Source organism: Pleurodeles waltl, chromosome 1_1 (assembly GCF_031143425.1).
Source record: "Pleurodeles waltl isolate 20211129_DDA chromosome 1_1, aPleWal1.hap1.20221129, whole genome shotgun sequence".
In the NCBI taxonomy this organism is placed as follows: domain Eukaryota; kingdom Metazoa; phylum Chordata; class Amphibia; order Caudata; family Salamandridae; genus Pleurodeles; species Pleurodeles waltl.
In genome coordinates, this window is record NC_090436.1 from 60747607 (window position 1) to 60768145 (window position 20539).

The window sequence follows — 20539 nt, forward strand, 5'->3', positions numbered from 1 at the left end:
AGGACAGGGTGACTTGGATCCTGGAACAATGGACCAAGTGCTCCCTAAAGCTAGGGCTAGTAGAAGTAAAGCACTTCCTACTACCACTCCCTCTACAGTGGATTCTACTTCTGAGGAAGAAGAATTTCCACCCTGTGCAGAACCTACACCAGAGGAGCTGGAAGCAGACACTGCTGAGCTTTTGGGTGAAGGGGGGCCTGCCAGGGAGGAGCTGAGTGTGGCACAGCATACCTGTCCCACACTAGAGGCTCTAAGACAGCAAGCTGTCAAACAGGCTAATGGGGATGTCAGTGACTCTCACAGAGTTTACTGAAGCAAGGGATCCTAAACCTGGAACTGCCAGGAGGTTAGTGATTCCTCAGGAATACAGAAAGTTCCTCCTAACTCTAGCCCACGACATTCCCCTAGCTGGACATCTGGGACAAATGAAAACTTGGGACAGGCTTGTTCCCTTGTTTCATTGGCCTAGAATGTCAGAGGACACAAAAGAATTTTGTAAGTCCTGTGAAACCTGTCAAGCCAGTGGCAAGACAGGTGGCACCCCAAAGGCACCCCTTATTCCACTGCCTGTGGTTGGAGTTCCCTTTGAAAGGGTAGGGTTGACATAGTTGGCCCCCTTGACCCTCCTACTGCTTCAGGCAATAGGTTTATCTTGGTGGTAGTGAACCATGCCACAAGATATCCTGAAGCAATTCCTTTAAGGACCACTACAGCACCTGCAGTGGCAAAGGCCCTCCTGGGAATATTTTCTAGGGTGGGCTTCCCAAAGGAAGTAGTATCAGACAGAGGAAGCAATTTCATGTCTGCTTACTTAAAGGCCATGTGGAAGGAGTGTGGTGTGACTTACAAGTTCACTACACCCTATCATCCACAAACAAATGGACTGGTGGAGAGATTTAACAAAACTCTCAAAGGCATGATTATGGGACTCCCTGAAAAACTCCGCAGGAGATGGGATATCCTTTTACCATGCCTCCTTTTTGCCTACAGGGAGGTACCCCAGAAAGGAGTGGGCTTCAGCCCCTTTGAACTCCTCTTTGGACACCCTGTTAGGGGTCCACTAACACTTGTCAAGGAGGGTTGGGAACAACCTTTAAAAGCTCCAAAGCAAGATATTGTGGATTATGTACTTGGCCTCAGATCAAGGAAGGCTGAGTATATGAAAAAAGCCAGTAAAAACCTCCAGGCCAGCCAAGAGCTCCAGAAGCAATGGCATGATCAGAAGGCTCTTTTGGTTCAGTACCAACCAGGGCAGAAAGTGTGGGTCTTGGAGCCTGTGGCCCCAAGAGCACTCCAAGATAAATGGAGTGGACCCCACATAATTGTTGAAAAGAAGGGTGAAATCACCTACTTAGTTGACTTAGGCACTGCCAGGAGTCCCCTTAGGGTGCTCCATTTCAATCGCCTGAAACCCTACTATGACAGGGCTGATCTCACCCTGCTCATGGCAACTGATGAGGGACAGGAAGAAGACAGTGATCCTCTACCTGATCTCTTCTCTTCCACAGAACAAGATGCTCTAGTGGAAGGTGTAGTTTTGGCTGATTGTCTTACTGCTGAGCAGAAAGACCATTGCATAAATCTCTTGGGTCAGTTTTCTGAACTCTTCTCTACTGTGCCAGGTACCACTTCTTGGTGTGAGCACACTATAGATACTGGAGACAGCTTGCCTGTCAAAAGTAAGATCTATAGGCAGCCTGACCATGTCAGAGACTGCATAAAGCAAGAGGTGCAGAAAATGTTAGAACTAGGAGTGGTTGAGCACTCTGAAAGTCCATGGGCTTCTCCTGTGGTACTTGTACCAAAACCTCATTCCAAGGATGGAAAGAAGGAAATGCGGTTTTGTGTAGACTACAGAGGTCTCAACCAGGTAACCAAAACTGATGCTCACCCTATACCCAGGGCAGATGAGCTCATAGATACACTGGCATCTGCCAAGTATCTAGGCACTTTTGACTTGACTGCAGGCTATTGGCAGATCAAATTATCAGAAGATGCAAAACCTAAAACTGCATTTTCAACCATTGGAGGCCATTACCAATTCACAGTAATGCCTTTTGGATTGAAAAATGCACCTGCCACTTTTCAGAGGTTGGTGAACACAGTCCTGCAAGGGCTGGAAGCTTTTAGTGCAGCATATCTGGACGATATAGCTGTCTTTAGCTCCAGTTGGGATGATCACCTGGTCCACCTATGGAAAGTTTTAGAGGCCCTGCAAAAGGCAGGCCTCACTATCAAGGCTTCAAAGTGCCAGATAGGGCAGGGGAAGGTGGTTTATCTGGGACACCTTGTTGGTGGGGAACAGATTGCACCACTTCAGGGGAAAATCAAAACTATTATAGATTGGGTTCCCCCTACTACTCAGACTCAGGTGAGAGCCTTCCTAGGCCTCACTGGGTATTACAGGAGGTTCATTAAGAACTATGGCTCCATTGCAGCCCCTCTTAATGACCTCACATCCAAAAAGATGCCTAAAAAGGTATTATGGACAGCAAACTGTCAGAAAGCTTTTGAGGAGCTGAAGCAGGCCATGTGCTCTGCACCTGTCCTGAAAAGCCCTTGTTACTCTAAAAAATTCTATGTCCAAACTGATGCATCTGAATTAGGAGTAGGGGCAGTCCTATCACAACTTCATTCTGAGGGCCAGGATCAACCTGTTGCTTTTATTAGTAGGAGGTTGACCCCTAGAGAAAAGCGTTGGTCTGCCATTGAGAGGGAGGCCTTTGCTGTGGTCTGGGCACTGAAGAAGTTGAGGCCATACTTGTTTGGCACTCACTTCATTGTTCAGACAGACCACAAACCTCTGCTTTGGCTAAAACAAATGAAAGGTGAAAATCCTAAATTGTTGAGGTGGTCCATATCCCTACAGGGAATGGACTATACAGTGGAACATAGACCTGGGAGTAGCCACTCCAATGCAGATGGACTCTCCAGATATTTCCACTTAGGCAATGAAGACTCATCAGGTCATGGCTAGTCTTATTGTCCTTCGTTTGGGTGGGGGGGTTGTGTAGGAAAGTACCATCTTGCCTGGCATGTTACCCCCATTTTTCACTGTATATATGTTGTTTTAGTTGTATGTGTCACTGGGACCCTGCTAGTCAGGGCCCCAGTGCTCTTAAGTGTGCCTGAATGTGTTACCTGTGTTATGACTAACTGTCTCACTGATGCTCTGCTAATCAGAACCTCAGTGGTTATGCTCTCTCATTTCTTTCAAATTGTCACTAACAGGCTAGTGACCAATTTTACCAATTTACATTGGCTTACTGGAACACCCTTAATTCCCTAGTATATGGTACTGAGGTACCCAGGGTATTGGGGTTCCAGGAGATCCCTATGGGCCGCAGAATTTCTTTTGCCACCCATAGGGAGCTCTGACAATTCTTACACAGGCCTGCCACTGCAGCCTGAGTGAAATAACGTCCACGTTATTTCACAGCCATTTTACACTGCACTTAAGTAACTTATAAGTCACCTATATGTCTAACCTTTACCTGGTAAAGGTTGGGTGCTAAGTTACTTAGTGTGAGGGCACCCTGGCACTAGCCAAGGTGCCCCCACATTGTTCAGGGCCAATTCCCCGGACTTTGTGAGTGCGGGGACACCATTACACGCGCGCACTACATATAGGTCACTACCTATATGTAGCTTCACAATGGTAACTCCGAATATGGCCATGTAATATGTCTATGATCATGGAATTGCCCCCTCTATGCCATCCTGGCATAGTTGGCACAATCCCATGATCCCAGTGGTCTGTAGCACAGACCCTGGCACTGCCAAACTGCCTTTCCCGGGGTTTCACTGCAGCTGCTGCTGCTGCCAACCCCTCAGACAGGCTTCTGCCCTCCTGGGGTCCAGCCAGGCCTGGCCCAGGATGGCAGAACAAAGGACTTCCTCTGAGAGAGGGTGTTACACCCTCTCCCTTTGGAAAATGGTGTGAAGGCAGGGGAGGAGTAGCCTCCCCCAGCCTCTGGAAATGCTTTCATGGGCACACATGGTGCCCATTTCTGCATAAGCCAGCCTACACCGGTTCAGGGACCCCTTAGCCCTGCTCTGGCGCGAAACTGGACAAAGGAAAGGGGAGTGACCACTCCCCTGACCTGTACCTCCCCTGGGAGGTGCCCAGAGCTCCTCCAGTGTGCTCCAGACCTCTGCCATCTTGGAAACAGAGGTGCTGCTGGCACACTGGACTGCTCTGAGTGGCCAGTGCCAGCAGGTGACGTCAGAGACTCCTTCTGATAGGCTCCTTCAGGTGTTGCTAGCCTATCTTCTCTCCTAAGTAGCCAAACCCTCTTTTCTGGCTATTTAGGGTCTCTGTCTTTGGGGATTCTTTAGATAACGAATGCAAGAGCTCATCCGAGTTCCTCTGCATCTCTCTCTTCACCTTCTGCCAAGGAATCGACTGCTGACCGCGCTGGAAGCCTGCAAAACTGCAACATAGTAGCGAAGACGACTACTGCAACTCTGTAACGCTGATCCTGCCGCCTTCTCGACTGTTTTCCTGGTGGTGCATGCTGTGGGGGTAGTCTGCCTCCTCTCTGCACTAGAAGCTCCGAAGAAATCTCCCGTGGGCCGACGGAATCGTCCCCATGCAACCGCAGGCACCAAAGAACTGCATCACCGGTACCCTAGGTCTCCTCTCAGCACGACGAGCGAGGGCCCTTGAATCCAGCAACTCTGTCCAAGTGACTCCCACAGTCCAGTGACTCTTCAGTCCAAGTTTGGTGGAGGTAAGTCCTTGCCTCCCCACGCCAGACTGCATTGCTGGGAACCGCGACTTTTGCAGCTACTCCGACCTCCGTGCACTTCCGGCGGAAATCCTTTGTGCACAGTCCAGCCTGGGTCCACAGCACTCTAACCTGCATTGCACGACCTCCTAAGTTGTTCTCCGGCGACGTGGGACTCCTTTGTGCGACTTCGGGTGAGCAATGTTTCACGCATCCTTGTAGTGCCTGTTTCTGGCACTTCTGCGGGTGCTGCCTGCTGCCGAGAGGGCTCCTTGTCTTGCTCGACGCCTCCTCTGTCTCCAGACGCAATTGGCGACATCCTGGTCCCTCCTGGGCCACAGCAGCATCCAAAAACACTAACCGCCCAATTTGCAGCTAGCAAGGCTTGTTGGCGGTCTTTCTTCAGGAAAACACTTCTGCACGACTCTCCACTGCGTGGGGGATCCATCCTTTAAAGGGGAAGTCTCTAGCCCTTGTCGTTCCTGCAGAACCTCCAGCTTCTACTGTCCAGTAGAAGCTTCTTTGCACCCACAGCTGGCATTTCCTGGGCATCTGCCCATCTCTGACTGGCTTGTGACTTTTGGACTTGGTCCCCTTGTTCCACAGGTACCCTTGACTGGAAATCCATCGTTGTTGCATTGTTGGTTTGTGTCTTTCCTGCAGAATTCCCCTATCACGACTTCTATGTCCTTTGGGGAACTTTAGTGCACTTTGCACTCACTTTTCAGGGTCTTGGGGTGGGCTATTTCTAATAGTCCCAGCGACCCTCTACAAGGTCACATAGGTTTGGGGTCCATTCGTGGTTCGCATTCCACTTTTGGAGTATATGGTTTGTGTTGCCCCTCTCCCTATGTGTCCCCATTGCATCCTATTGTAACTATACATTGTTTGCACTGTTTTCTAATACTATTACTGCATATTTTGGTATTGTGTACATATATCTTGTGTATATTTGCTATCCTCATACTGAGGGTACTCACTGAGATACTTTTGGCATATTGTCATAAAAATAAAGTACCTTTATTTTTAGTATAACTGTGTATTGTGTTTTCTTATGATATTGTGCATATGACACTAAGTGGTACTGTAGGAGCTTCACTCGTCTCCTAGTTCAGCCTAAGCTGCTCTGCTAAGCTACCATTATCTATCAGCCTATGCTGCTAGACACCCTATACACTAATAAGGGATAACTGGGCCTGGTGCAAGGTGCAAGTACCCCTAGGTACTCACTACAAGCCAGTCCAGCCTCCTACAACTTCCAGACAGCAGAGCAATGTGAACAGAGTCATACCAAAGTTAGCTGTGCCGTTTCCAGTGCTTAATTTGAGCCGGTGAAAAGCGTCACAAAGAGAGAAAGCTGCAGGAGTGAGATGAAGGGGCAGGGAGTGGCTGTAGATGTATTAAAGAGGCCCAAGGTGGCTTCAGGATCACGCTGCCTCAGTATTCAGTGCTCACACATTTAATTGCAGCAGCTCCTTGTTGCAGAGGAGAGCGTTGGGCACCGGCACGTTTTTATTTACTAATTAAGCACTGGCCGTTTGTCTCCTAACATTTCTCCTACTGAGTCACAATTAAGCTTTGTTTTACAGGCGGACGCACAGACAGAAAGTACAAAAACTAAAACGTGTGTTGAGAATGGTCTGAACAATTGTTTTGCCAATAATTGTATTAGTTTTGTCGCTGATGAGCATGAGCCTAAGGCTGCTTGTCTTGTCTCTGATGAGCCGAAAGCTGCATCTCTCCCCCCAGTCTTCGTGGCAGTTCAGTCCTGAAGTCTTCCTAAGCCCTGCTGATCGGTTGTTAGCACTGAGTGCCAATCACACAGGACTGAATGGAGCACAAGGCTACTGGTTTTATGATATTCATTTTTTCCATCTCTATACATATTTTTATTTTTCTCGTTTTGCTGACAATGATCCATACTTATTATTTAGCTGCAACTAATATATCTCCACATTTATTTTTTATTTGAAACCATTTTATTGTGGATTTTTAAGTAAAACAATAACCCAACATAACGACTCGTGATAGAAAGCCTTTGGAAGTATTACATCGGAATTGTAAGTGAAACAGAGCACATTCTGTCAATATCTCCACATTCATTTAACTAATAAATATAAATTCGCACTTCTTTGTGTATATAGTTTTAGTGCTCTCTAAAGTCATAGGTAATAAAACAGTAAACGATTAGAAATATTAACTTTGGAATAATAGGCATTAGGCTCCTCTGCAGCCATTTAAGTGTAATTGCAGAATCACATCTCATTTTGCAGATCCCTAATATGGCCAGAAGTTTAGCATTGCAGTCATGATTGACAGCATGGGAGACGCCCCAAAGAAGATCTCATTTCTGTAGGTTCTGCATTCAAAAATAAATACAGATAGGAACACGTGTAAGACCTGGAAACTTGCAGTTCTTATTACAACCAGGGAGCAAGGGAATGTTTAAACAGGAATGCAGAGAAACTTTGGAAGTTGCTGCAATGGACCCTGAGAAAACAAAATCTGTTGGCTACACTAACAAAGAGAGAGCGGCATGGGGCACAAAGCACAACTAATTGTAGCAATGAATCCAGTATTAACCATAGAAAATGTTATTTTCCTGAAAATATTTGAATTTCAGTATGGCTGTGCTACTTGCCACATGGTGAAGGCCACATACAGTATCTGGCTTTTTGCTAAAGATTCTGGGCCTGATTACAACTTTGGAGGACGGTGTTAATCCGTCCCAAATGTGACTGATATACCACCTACCGTATTACGAGTCCATTATATCCTATGGAACGCGTAATACGGTAGGTGGTAAATCCATCACATTTGGGACGGATTAACACCGTCCTCCAAAGTTGTAATCAGGCCCTCTTCTATGTGGTGGTATCACACCAGTTTTCATTGAAGTTGATAAAATATAGGTGCAGGTGGATTTTGACTTTGGATCACCAGTAGTTTTAAGGATGTTCAGAATGGCCATGATTCATCAAATGGTTGTCTGGTTGTCTTCTCTGCAGGTTCAGGCCAAGGTATAAACAGTTCATAAAATGAAGGGGCCTCCATTGTTGGTAAATAGTGCAAACCTTGTAGTTCGTAGCTTTGAAAGATTTGTTAATAGTACTCCCAACTCATGCATCAATATAGTCAATAAATGTGTAACAAGATGTATTGTTCTCTTACCTGAAAGTTTTCTTTAATCCTTGAGGGATTTGAACTCTTTGGAATGCAGACAATCCCTCGCTGCAGCTGCCACCTGTAACAACCAGCATATAAACTATTGGAGGAACATTTGAATATGTACCTCTGCTCATGTTCATGACATCAAACAAGTAACATGCTAAATAAAAAGTTCACCCCCTGATCTGTTAATACAGTGAAATACAGTACATGTGGGTTTCCCAATATTATGTGGAGCAGTCCTAATTTTTATTAAAGGCACAGTGGTGAGCATTATGCTGTCTCGCTTGCCATGTAAGTATAATCGCAGCCGGTTGTAACAAAGACATCCAGGAAACTGAGAAATGCACTCAAGAAACTACAGTACCCAGCAGCCTTAGGTGCTGGACTACTGAGGATAACACAGGTGCATCATTAGCCCCTTGTATATAGACACCCCCCAGCAGTCCTGCACTTCCTCTTATTGATGCGTGGAACAGTTCATCGGTGGACACCAGAAGAAGAAGCCATCTATTCCAGATCCTCCGAAGGGTCCTCAGGATGCTACTGGCACAGCTGAGTGTTGAACTGAAAAGCAAAAGAGGCGCGTGGCATGCTCCATGATGGAAGCCCAAATGCGAAGTGTGATCTGAAACACATGCAGAGGTGGGATGATGCTCAATTTCATTCATTTAATAAAATTACTACTTTTTCTGCAAATTTGGAAATTCTGCATGTTATGTCAAAGCCAAAGGCCCATATTATACTATTTTAAAAGCGAATTAACTACTGCAACGGAAGCATTTGAACCTGGTTTACAATCAAAAGGTTTTAAATGTAGAAGCTGAAGGCCACTCGGCTGCTCTCAGTGGATGCTAAAGACTGGCTCGGGAGCAGAAAGCTTTGGAAGCCATACCATATCTGGATGAGCGAGCTCCTCTGAGAAACTGGATTGTTGGTTGAGGGGGTGTGAGCCCTTTTTTTTGTTTAAATTTGTTTATTAACATTTTTATAGTTCCGTACATACAGTTTATATGACAGTGGCTCGACAGCATCATAGTAATGTAGTGCAGATATTCGATATATAGATCATCATAAAGAATGAGCTTGCAAAATTGTTATTTGTGCGTCTGTAAAAAAAACAATATATGTGGGGAGCATAGTAACTACATATCCAGGGTGTTACACATAGCACCGGTTATTACGCGTTCACAGAGTATATGCCATCTGGCGTTAGCCACAATACAGATTCAAGTATGTCTAAATACAATTGAGACATCAACTGTGATTGTTATGTTATGTTATGTTATGCAGTTTGTAAAGCGCATGGCTACCAACAGTTTTCCCAGCCCAAATGGAACTCGCAGACACAACAGGCCAGTGAACAGAGACTATGGAAGGGGACTAGAAAAGCCAGGTTTTGAGTGCCGTGCCTTGATTAACTATGAACTGAGCCCCACACAACCGGTGTATTCAGGGGACAACTGTTTAAAGCCTAGTGTGTGATGTAGTGGTTTAAATGAGCGTATGTGGGAACGCCGTGGAGTTTCGAGGAGGGCATGCTATGGAAGGCCGACGTTTGGTTCAGAATATTTACTCCAGCATGTGGACATCGAATGGAAATATCATTAAGAATGATCCATTAGTTGTCTGGAAGTCCGGAAGTATAGTGTCCCAAATGTCAGCCAAGGGATACTTCTGTAATCCCAGTGTATCTTCTCTGTGTAGGGTGAAGCTCTTACCTACACAGCGCTCTCATGTAATGTGTGTAGGAGGAGTGGTGGACTTCCAATTTTGTGTGTTTTTAGGCGCTTAGCTAATAAATAACCTAGATCAAGAAACCTGTCCGTAGCCCCGTGTTTTTTGGCACAACGGCGTAATCCCAACACACATATTTCCCAGGTATGCATCGCTGGGCTCCCTGTGCAGTGTGTGAGGCAGGTTGTGACCTCATACCAATATGAGTGTAAAGATGAACAAGACCATAGCATGTGTAATATATCAGCATCTATGAAGTGGCGTCGGGGACGGGGGCCTCAGTGCATAGAAAATACTGATTGATCTAATGTGGGGTTAAGTAAGCTTTATATAGCACATAATGTTATATGAGGTGGAAGTGAGCATTCCGTGGAATCCGTATGGGACTCTCCAGAGCTAAGATTGGTCCAGTTGACAATTGCATTTTGTAAGTTTGCGCCGTTTTTGCATAAAAAAACAGCGCAAATGCGGCGCTAAAAAAGTATAAATATGGGCCGCAGTGTAGGCATTCTCCTAGTGGGATTCCCCAGGTGTGACCACATGCCTGAAGTGCCAATGCTAGCGGTTCATTAGCTAAAGAAAAAAAGAAGGGGGGGGAAGGGGACATGTACCCCTGGTGACTGGAATGGGCTCAGAGATGGGGGTGCCAGTCTTCACCCTCGCAAGCGGGAGAGTATAGAGGAGCTAAACGAATGAATCGGAGTCCGAGACCACAGCGCTGTAGAGCCTCGAAGAGGAAGGACCATTCCAGGGAGTCAAATGCCTTCTCCGGGCCCAGCACCATGCAGTGCGATCATGGCCAGGGATCAGGAGCATATTCCAGTATCCTGAGGAACCTACGCAAGTTCAGAGAAGTGCTGCGGGCTGGAACAAAATCATTTTGGTCTGGATGTTCCAGTGTTGGGACTAGTAGTGCCAGATGAGCACCAAGGACCTGCAAGTACCTGAGCCAAGATCTTGTAGTCAGTGTTTAGGAGGGCGAATGGCCTGTAGAAGCCCAGTGCAGAAGGGGCTCCATTAGCTTTGGGGACCGATATAAGTAGTGCGTCATGCAGGGAAGCTTGGAGTGCGGTGTTGTAGGCCGTCAGTAGTTGGGGGGCTGACAGTGGAGCGTATGCCTTATAGAATCCGGCAGGAAGGCCCTCGGGCCTGGTGAATTTCCAGTAGCTAATTATGGGATAGCCTCCCGAATTTCAAAGAGGGTAGGGGGGATGTCAAGTTCCGTTTTCTGTTCTAGCGTCACTTGGGGAACAGTGACGCCAGTGAGAAGTGCGTCTACGTCAGCTGTAGTGGATGTGGTCACTGACTGGTACAAAGTGGAATAAAGATTTGTCAGCTCCGTATGTATGTTTTGCTGTGTGCAAAAGAGATCACCTTGGGCTGTACGTAATTCCAGTATCAGATGACGGGGTTGCTCTTGATGGATGAGCCAAGGCAACAATGAACCAGATTTGTCAGCCCAGCATCTGTTCTGGTGGAGTATGCCGCATAATTAAGGCAACTAAGTCTGTCAAACAGTGCAACATGTTCCTGTTGTGCGTGCAGCAGGTGAACCTGGTGTGCTGGAGCCTGAAGGGCATGAGTTTCATACCTCATCAATTTGCAATCTATTTTCATAATGTCTTGTCTAGCTGGCGATGGATATTCCAAGTGGTGCCAATACAATGTCCCCTTATCGTAATCTTAAAGGCGTCCCATTCAATTAGATGGGACTTAGCGGTGTTGGTGTTAACCTTGATATAGTTAGTAATGGTGGCGTATAGAAAAGAGTGATAAAGGGAGTCCACTAGAGCCGTCGCTTGTAACCGCCACGTAGCTATGGGTGGGGGCCACTTTTCCCAGTCACATTGTAGGAGCTTGGGGTTATGGTCACAGTATGTACCCCCCAGATAATCAATATGTGTGACATGCGGGAGGAAGTCTGGGGATCTAACAATGCATTCACAATGTGACCATTTAAGTCATGGGGGCAGGAATAAAAGGAGTAAACCTTGGTAGTGGCATTGTGCATGCACAAGATATCTATTAAATGTCAGTGTCTGAGCCAGTTTGCGAGGTGTTGGGCATTCGTTGTGGCAACTGCATTGGGTTTGATCGCATCTAAAAGAACAAGTACCAAACTTAGTGCAATGTGTGTGTCTATTGAGTGCAGATAAAATAACCAAACATTAAAAAATAGAAAAGAAACTATGAATTCCAAACAAATATATGACGGAACAACGAATCCTGGAACCACACATGCCTGAACAACACGGTTGGAACCACGACTGCGTTGTTATCCCGAATGCCTTAACCACGAATGCCTTAACAACGATTTTTCTTTGTAAAGGCATGCCTGGTAAAGGCATGCGTGGTTCCAGCATGCGACCCCTCCGACCCCCCACCCCTGCCCATAAAACAATCCTACCGCAACCCCCCACCCCACCCCTAAAAACAATCCTACCCTGACCCTAAAAAGTAAAACTACCCCGACTCCCCACTCCTAAAACTACCTCGAGCCCCCCCAAACTACCGTGACCCCCCCACCGCCCCTAAAAACTAAAACTCACGTGACCCCCACCCCTAAAAATTAAAACTGCCTGACCCCCCACCCCGCCCCTAAAAACAGAAATTACCCGGCCCGCCCCTAAAACTACCCCCACCCCACCACTAAAACTACTGCGACCCCCCTGCCCCACACCTAAAACTTAAACTACCCCCCTCCTAAAAATTGAAATTACCCCCACCCCTGCCCCAAGAAACTAAAACTACCCAACCTTCTGCCCCCACCCCTAAAATTACAGCGACCCTCTACCCCGCCCCTAAAAACTGAAATTACCCTGACCCCCCACCCCACCCCTAAAACTACTGAGACCCCCAACCCTGCCCCTAAAAACTAAAACTACCCTACCCCCCACCCAGCCTCTAAAACTACTGCGACCCCCTACCCCTGAAAACTTAAACTACTCTGACCCCCCACCCCTGCCCCTAAAACTACACGACCCCCCACCCTGCCCCTAAAAAACAAAAACTACCCCGACCCCACCACCCTGCCCCAAAAAACTAAAACTACCCTGCCCCTAAAACTACCCCTCAACCCTACCCCAGCCCCACTTACCTGACCGCGTCCTCTCCCGATCCCGACCCCCACCTGCCCCTGAAACTTAAACTATCCCGACCCCCCACCCGACCCTAAAACTACCCCGACCCCCACCCCATCCCTAAAACTTAAACTACTTGACCCCCCACTCCTGCCCCTAAAAACTGAAACTACCCCGACCCCGCCCCTAAAACTCCTGCAACCCCATGACCCCCACCCCCTAAAAACTAAAACTACCCCCCAGCCCACCCCTAAAACTACCCGAGCTCCCCACCCGGCCCCTAAAACTACTGTGACCCCCCCCAGCCCCGTCCCTAAAACTTAAACTACCCGCTCCTAAAAACTGAAACTACAATGCCCCTAAAAACTAAAACTACCATGACCCCCCACCCCTAAAACTACCCGACGTCCCACCTGCCCGGACCCCTCCCTTAAAACTACCCTGACCCCTACCCCGCCCCTAAAAAACGAAAATTACCCTGACCCCCCCACCAGACCCCCCCACCCGCCCCAAAAAACTAAAACTACCCCCAACCGTACCCCAGCCCCACTTACCTGACAGCGTCCTCTCATGATCCCAACCCGCCCACCCTGCCCCAAAACTTAAACTACCCTGACCATCCACCCCTGCCCCTAAAACTACCGTGCCCCTAAAAACTGAAACTACTCCGACCCCCACCCCGTCCCTAAAAAACTAACACTACCCCAAACCCCAACCCCCGCCCCTAAAAACTAAAACTGCCCCACCCCTAAAACTACCTTCTAACCCTGCCCCTGCCCCACTTACCTGACCGCGTCCTCTCCCGATCCTGAGTCTGTTTTCCTCTGTCTTAACTATGCATGTTAGCTGCTCAGGACATGCATGATTAAGGCAGAGAAAAACAGAGTCGTTGTTCACGAAAGCGCTGTTACGCTTTTGTGGAGAACACACCTTGTTGTTCAGGAGTCTTTGTTTAGGCTGATTCCCATTCCAAACATAGAATACCATTGGGGCAGATCAGCAACATGCGTCCTCCAAAATGATCTAACATTTCACACAATAAGTAACAGAAGAACCAGGTAGGTTAGTTTAATGTAAGGGGCGTAAGTGAGCGAAATCCCCCAGGTATACAGCATGAATAACACTACATAGGAGTAACTGTGGTGTCTATGGAATAAGGCACATTGTGACAAGGTGTCCACATGAAGTCTGAATGTCAGGCGAGTGTTCCAGAAGGCAAAGGGGTGAGAATATCAGGGGAAGAAGGTGGGAGGAGGGAAAGGGAAGAGGGAGAGAGGTGAGTGGAGGGAAGGACAGCTCCAAAGGTTAGACCTGGTGGGATTAACCAATGTGTAGTGACCAGCGTGTGGTCATTGTGTTATGGATGGTGGACAGAGATCAGTGGGAAAGCAGCTGCCGGCAGCCTGTGGTTTATATAAGATCATCTGCAGTTTGTAGTGTGACTTCCAGTAGCATCACTGTGTCCGGCTTTGAGGGCCAGGTGGCAGACAAACTAGCCTCGCTGGAAGATCCAACCAAGTCTGTCAGCATCAGATTGGGATGTGTGTTCCTGAATGTTAGTGGCCATCTGTAATCCATGTCGTCGCTCCTGAATCACCTGCTCCAGATTAGGTGCGGACCTAACACTCGGGAGGCGCTCCTCTATACAGCGCTTCCTACGGAGTCAGTCTCATCTTGGGAGTGTTCGTGTCTTATCTAAAGTATGATAGGGGTTGTTGCAGCGAAGAGCCTTTTGTGTCAATCCAGTCCCAGGCCTCCTTGGGATCTGTAAATAAGTATGATTTTCAATCCATCAAGAGTCTGAGTTTTGCTGGGAGCAGGAGGGAATACTTTTGCCCAGTCTGTATTTGACCAACAGGAACAAGCTCCTTTGATGTTGTACTGCCAGCGTGTATTCTGGAAAGAGCATTACTCGAGCACTGTCCACAGTGAGGTCAGTTATCTTGCGAGCTTCTCTGAGGATGAGGTCGCCGTCTCAATAGTGTAGCACCTTGAAGACCAGAGGTCTAGGATTGGCTCCCAGCAGAGGTCTCCTGGCAGGGACTCGGTGCACCCTCTCAACTGAGAAGAATGGCGAGAGGGTCAATAAGGGATGAGTTCGCAGATAAATAATTCAATGTAGGCAATTGCACCAAGGCCCTCAACATTTTCTGGAAGGCCCACAACACGGATGTTATTCTGTGTGGAGCAGGCCTCCGCATCGCCCACCTTCTCCACCAGTATGTGTGTTTAATCTGCAAGTTGGTTGATTAAGGCTTCTGTTCCTTGCATCTGAGGCTGCAAGGCAGCTAGATACTTCTGTTTCGTGTACTCTGTCTGCCAGCTTCCGATGATCCGCATGAAGGAGAGTAAGGTCTGCTGCGACTGTTTCAATCTAGTTTTCAAGTGAGATTCTCGATTTTTCAATAACCGCTAACACTATATCCAGTTTGTCTGCGAGTGCCGCATTGCCATCAGAGCAGTTTGGAGGGCCTGTTGTGGAGACAATGATCCCGGTACAACAGATTTATAAATAAATTAAGTATGCTGATCAGGTGTAAGACAATTTTACCATGTTTTAGGGAGTGAGCACAAGCACTTTAGCACTGGTTAGCATTGGTAAAGTGCACAGGGTCCTAAGGCCAACAAAAGTGAATTCAGAAAAATAGGAGGGGTGAAGGCAAAATGTGTGAGGGAAGATCACTTTAACTACTCCAAGAATGAAAACATTGATTCCCGCTTGCGACATGACCCACTTAACCCATCTGGCTGGAGCTGTTAAAGCCACAGGAGAATGTGGTTTGATTATGGAAATAAGAAGCGGGTCACAGCATGTTCTGAGAAAAGCCATTCTAGACTCGTATTCTTCCAAACATTGTGCCACACAAAGGTTTGTGCAATCCAGAAAAGGAGAAAACAAGCATCTGACATGTGACGCTGTAGGCATTATTCCCAAAGTTACTTTGGTAGATTTTCTAGAACGTAGGACTAAGTACCTCATAAGTGGTTGATGTACTGCACAAAGGTGAGGTTTTTCCTTCTGACTATAACCAAGCAATGATCATGTTTTTGGGAAACACTGGATTGCAAAAGATCCTGAAAGATGTTCTGATTAATTTATGTGCATGGAGGACTCCTTCTTTGACCATGCACTTTCAGTCAAAGAACTAGTCGCATCAAGCACCCCACCTGGACATACATGCATCGGAGTCTAATAGAAGATCTGGACTTGTACAGAAAAATGATCTGCCTTTCTAGGCCTGAAAGTTTTCTAACCAACAGGTTGCCTTCCCTTTGGTCTCATGAGCTAAAGGAATTATGTCTGGATAACCAAGTGCTTTTGTTAAGTGTGAAATCTTCAGTGTCTGTAGGGCTCGATAGTGAAGAGGGCCTGCGAATATTGCCTGAATTGATGATGCTAGCAGACCAGCGTTTTGTGATTAATGCTGAAGGGATATGGAAGAAGGAACTAAGGGTCAGATGTACGACATTTTCTTTAGCGACTCATCCGTTTGGGAATCGAAAATTGCAAGTTTCAAAACAAAATGCACAGCAGTGTTTAAGCACACTGTTTGCGATCCCCAATGGGGTTGCAAATTACCTTCCCTCATCAATATTCATGAGGTAAGTTGCAATTTACAACCCCATTGGGAATGGCCACCACTCACATGGATGATGGCCTGCTGGTGACAGCAGACCACCATGTCTGTGACTGCTTTTCAATAAATCAGTTTTTTATACATCTTGTTTTTCTCAAAGGAAAACGGGATGCAGTTTAAAAAGAAAAATGAGAAGTTTTATTTTCATTTTTTTCAGAGTAGGCAGTGGTCCATGGCCAACTGCCTGCTCTGAAAAAAATATTTTCGCTACAATTCACAAAGGGAAGGGGTCCCTTGGAGACCTCTTCCCGTGTGCAAATGGTTTAACACCAATTTGAAATTGGTGTTAACTGATTGTTTTGAATCCACATCCATGGTCACAAAACAATCATACATACCACTCTGACTCACAATTAGGAAACAACACCCTCGACGCCCCTTCTAAATTGCGAATCGCAATCAGTATTTTGCAAGTCAGTAATTCTGTACCGACTCGCAAAATAGGAATGGTACATCGTACCTGCCAATTTTGCAGTTGCAAATGGCGATTTTTGTCATTTTGTCTGCAAAAAGGAGTCGTACATCGGGCCGTAAGAGAACAGCTAACACTTTTCTGAAAATCTTCATTTTTGTATCTGCAAGTTGAAGAGTAAAGAATAATGAGTTAGCTGGAAACCAAGAAACTCTTCTGATTGCACAAGAGAGAATAAAATGTTTTCTTGATTTATGACAAATCCCAAATCCTCCAGGAGATTAACTGTTGTCTGTAACTGTGACCTGAGAATATTCCCGTCTTGGGACATGATCAATATGTCATCTGAATAAATGATAAGACTTATGCCCTGTGATCTGAAGCATGCGATTATTAGTTTAGCTGCTTCATGAAACACCAGGATACAGAAGAGAGACCAAAATATAGTGTGGTGAATTTGTAAAGTCTCCCTTACCATTGTAATTGAAGATATTTCTAATGTGAAGGAAAGACTGGAACTGAAAGATAAGCATCTTTTAGATCTAATTGTGCCATCCAATCGAGGGGTTGCAGGAAGTCTTGAAGATGAAGGCTTCTTTCCATCTTGACTGTAAAAGACAAATTAGTTGAATTGTATGAGATTTATCACTGATCTTACCTTTTTGTTCTTTTTTTCTAACCAGAAAAATGTTGTTCAGAAACCTGACTGGTTAAAAATAGTTGGTTGTATTGCTTGGTTAGCAAGAGGTCTTCTTTTCTTGAGCTATTTCTTGATTGACCAAAATACAAACTGCTTGAGAAACTGAAGTGTGTCTAGATAAGAAATCTGAAAAGGTTTAGGGAAGAACTCTATCTGATAATTTTGTACCGTCTGAAGAACCTATGGATCAGAGGTTATTTGAATCCAAGCTTGGACAAACAAAGCTATCTTATTCTCCCATCGTCGCCAAAGCGAATGGAATTCGGCGCACTCTTACTGTTGTCATCAGCGTATCTGGTTTGGTCTCTAGAAGGTCCTTTGTCACCTCTCAGTCTTTGAGGATAAAATGTTGATGTTTTGTAACAATGCCCAGACTGGCCTCTGTGTTTTCAAAACTGGAGCCTGTAGTTGAGTTGTCGTTCTTGAGAAAACCTGTTGTCCAAAAACCTTCCTCACAGAAATTTGGGCCTTGTCAATGGAGCTTTAAGAGTATTCATGTATCTAGAGAGTTCCCTTATAAAGCTCTCCCCAAACAAAAGTCTGTGAGCTACCAGACCCTCCTCTGTCGCTGGTGACTCGCTCAAGAGAAATGGCTGAATTGGCGTTGGCGTTGGCATTCGGTCTATATATAAGAGAGTAATGATCCGCCTGTGCTATCAGCGTTAATAGTAAAGCACCTAGGCCTGCTGAGTTTGTAGTTTCTTTAGTGCATTTCTGTATTTCATGTATTTCTTTGATACAAATGGCTGCTGCAAAATGGCAAGAAATACTGCATAATGTGAGCCTCTGGTCTTGACATAATATTGCAATGCATGCTGACCGTTACTAAGGGCCTGATTTGGAGTTTGGCTGGCGTGTTACTCCATCACTAGCATCACGGATATCACGTCCACCAATTTACGAATGCTATTGAATATAATGCACTTGCAATACAGCAAACGGAATATCCATCACATTTGTCATGGAGTAACCTATCTGACAAACTCTAAATCAGGCTCCAAATTGTCAGTGCAGAGTAATACTATAATTTGACTGCAGATCGGAACCTCTAAGTACCATCTTAACATGGTCATATCTAAACTGGAATTTGCAGTATTGGATATTGACCTATTTTACAAAACCCATGCTAACTGAGATTATGCTATCTTTGCAAGATATGCCCTTTGGTTATTTTAGGCCCCGCTACAGACAACTTTACTTGTCCGACAGACCTCTTGTCGTTGTTACTCAGAAGAAACAACAAACACAAATACAGATAGTACATTCTTTGGGTGAGTTCCTTCAGCCTCTGTCAAGACTTGAAAGTGCCTACAGCATTTCGCGTCAGCACTTCTGCTTACAGAGGCTCTTAGGCTTTGCTAATATGGTTCCCAAAAATTGTCAGGTGAGTGTCTTACCAGACCCAATGCACCATCTCTTGCAGTGCAGTGAGAATACACTGCCGAATGCCCTAGACGTTACAAGCTTAGCAGCACTAGAGCTGACATCCAAAGCTCCTTCACTTCCCTCCACTGCTCTTTGTGTGGGCTTGCACAATTTTTGTTTTACCTTTTTTAAAACATTTTTTTATTCTTCATTACAACAGATAGTCAAAGCGTACAGAAGAACCCAAGATTGTCGTGTATGTACAGAAGGTTACAATAGAGTTAAGTTGACATCACACATGATGGTCTGCACACAGTGGACGCTGTCAAACAGTAATAATACAATACACAATCTATTTGTGTTACCAACACCCAAAATCATGGGAGGTTCACAGAAGTCTGTTATTCGAGGGGTAAATCAAGTTTTGTGCTAACTTTTTCCAGAAGTCTAGATTTTCCCTCAATTTTTCATTGGTTCTGGACTTCTAGTCAACTTCATTTTGATCTGCTAGTGTCCATTCAGTAGCATCTCAAATCCAACTCTTTGTTTCAGGACCCCTGACTCCCAACTAACAAATCGCTACACGCCTCTTCGCTAGTAACACTGTGAAATGTACATTGTTTTTTACTTTATATTTTGTTTGGATTGTGTATCTGCCCAGTAAGCATGTCTGTGTAAGTTGAGGTATTGAGAACGACACATGCTCTGTAGTGGTCCACCACCCCTTTCCGCTACTCATCTACCCCGGGCAGTCCCACACAAGGTGAACATTTGTGGCCTCCAGTTTGCCGCATTGAGGATAAAGTGCTGAAAGACTGGGCTTAAGTCTGTGTAGCATTCCTGGCATCATATGTGCCCTAAGTACATCACTGAAATGCAACAACCAGGACATGGCATTACTCAAGGCCCCCTTTAATAATGTACGTGCATCTTTCCGTTGAGGATCAGAACTATCCAGGTTGCAATCTGTTTCCCTCTTTGCTCGGTGTGTAGGGGTAACTTGTGAGTACCCCCTCTAGTAGCATTATATAATTGAGCGATAATCCCTCCGCCCCAATCTGTTAAGACTATAAAACCCAGGGTATTGGATACTACCAGGACCTTGTAGATCGCCCCACCATTGGTGCACGCGTGGCCTAGTAGTGTAACAATTGCCCTGTGGGAACCTGAAATCTCTGTCTGGCTGTATCAAATGAGGAACGCGGTTCTGATTCCCATAGATCACTTGGTAGGGACAGACGTGCGACTGGCACTGACGGTAGAATTGGCCTCTGTGGAACCAGAGGTGCTGCAATGGGTTGCTTGGCAACATTCTTGGTCTTTTGCTCCCTAAATATGACTCAGGCTCCTGGTTCCACTCAGAAAAGGTAGGTCCACCTCAGCTGCAGGCTCCTACGTGATTGTGCCTCATCTTCATTTTAAGGAGAGACCAAACAAATACATCTGGAGCTTTTAAAAGTTTAATGTATTGATGGTAAAATGGAACCCGCAGAGAATGACCTCAAAGGTCACCGTGCAGCCAGCTCAGTCCCAGCATAAGCAACAGTTTAAAAGACTGATCATTTTTCATTTCATAAAAAGCAGTGTTTTCTATTCAGCCTCTGCCCTACCCTAGTTTTGGTATGGTCTGGTTCGGTGACTTTTCTGGTTCTAGCATTGTTCTCATTTCGAGTGGGCTCTAACAGTAGCACTGCCATTCACTATGGTTC

General features: G+C 45.9%; 1 protein-coding gene across 3 annotated transcripts in view; it reads right to left on the minus strand.

Moving 5' to 3' along the window:
• Window positions 1-20539, minus strand: part of LOC138265190 (aldo-keto reductase family 1 member A1-A-like) — a 148438-nt gene that overhangs the window by 23325 nt on the left and 104574 nt on the right. For all 3 annotated transcript variants that reach the window (XM_069212923.1, XM_069212768.1, XM_069212854.1), the window contains one exon: window positions 7902-7974. In XM_069212923.1, coding sequence (XP_069069024.1) covers window positions 7902-7974 — 73 coding nt within the window. The remainder of the gene's footprint in view (window positions 1-7901; window positions 7975-20539) is intronic.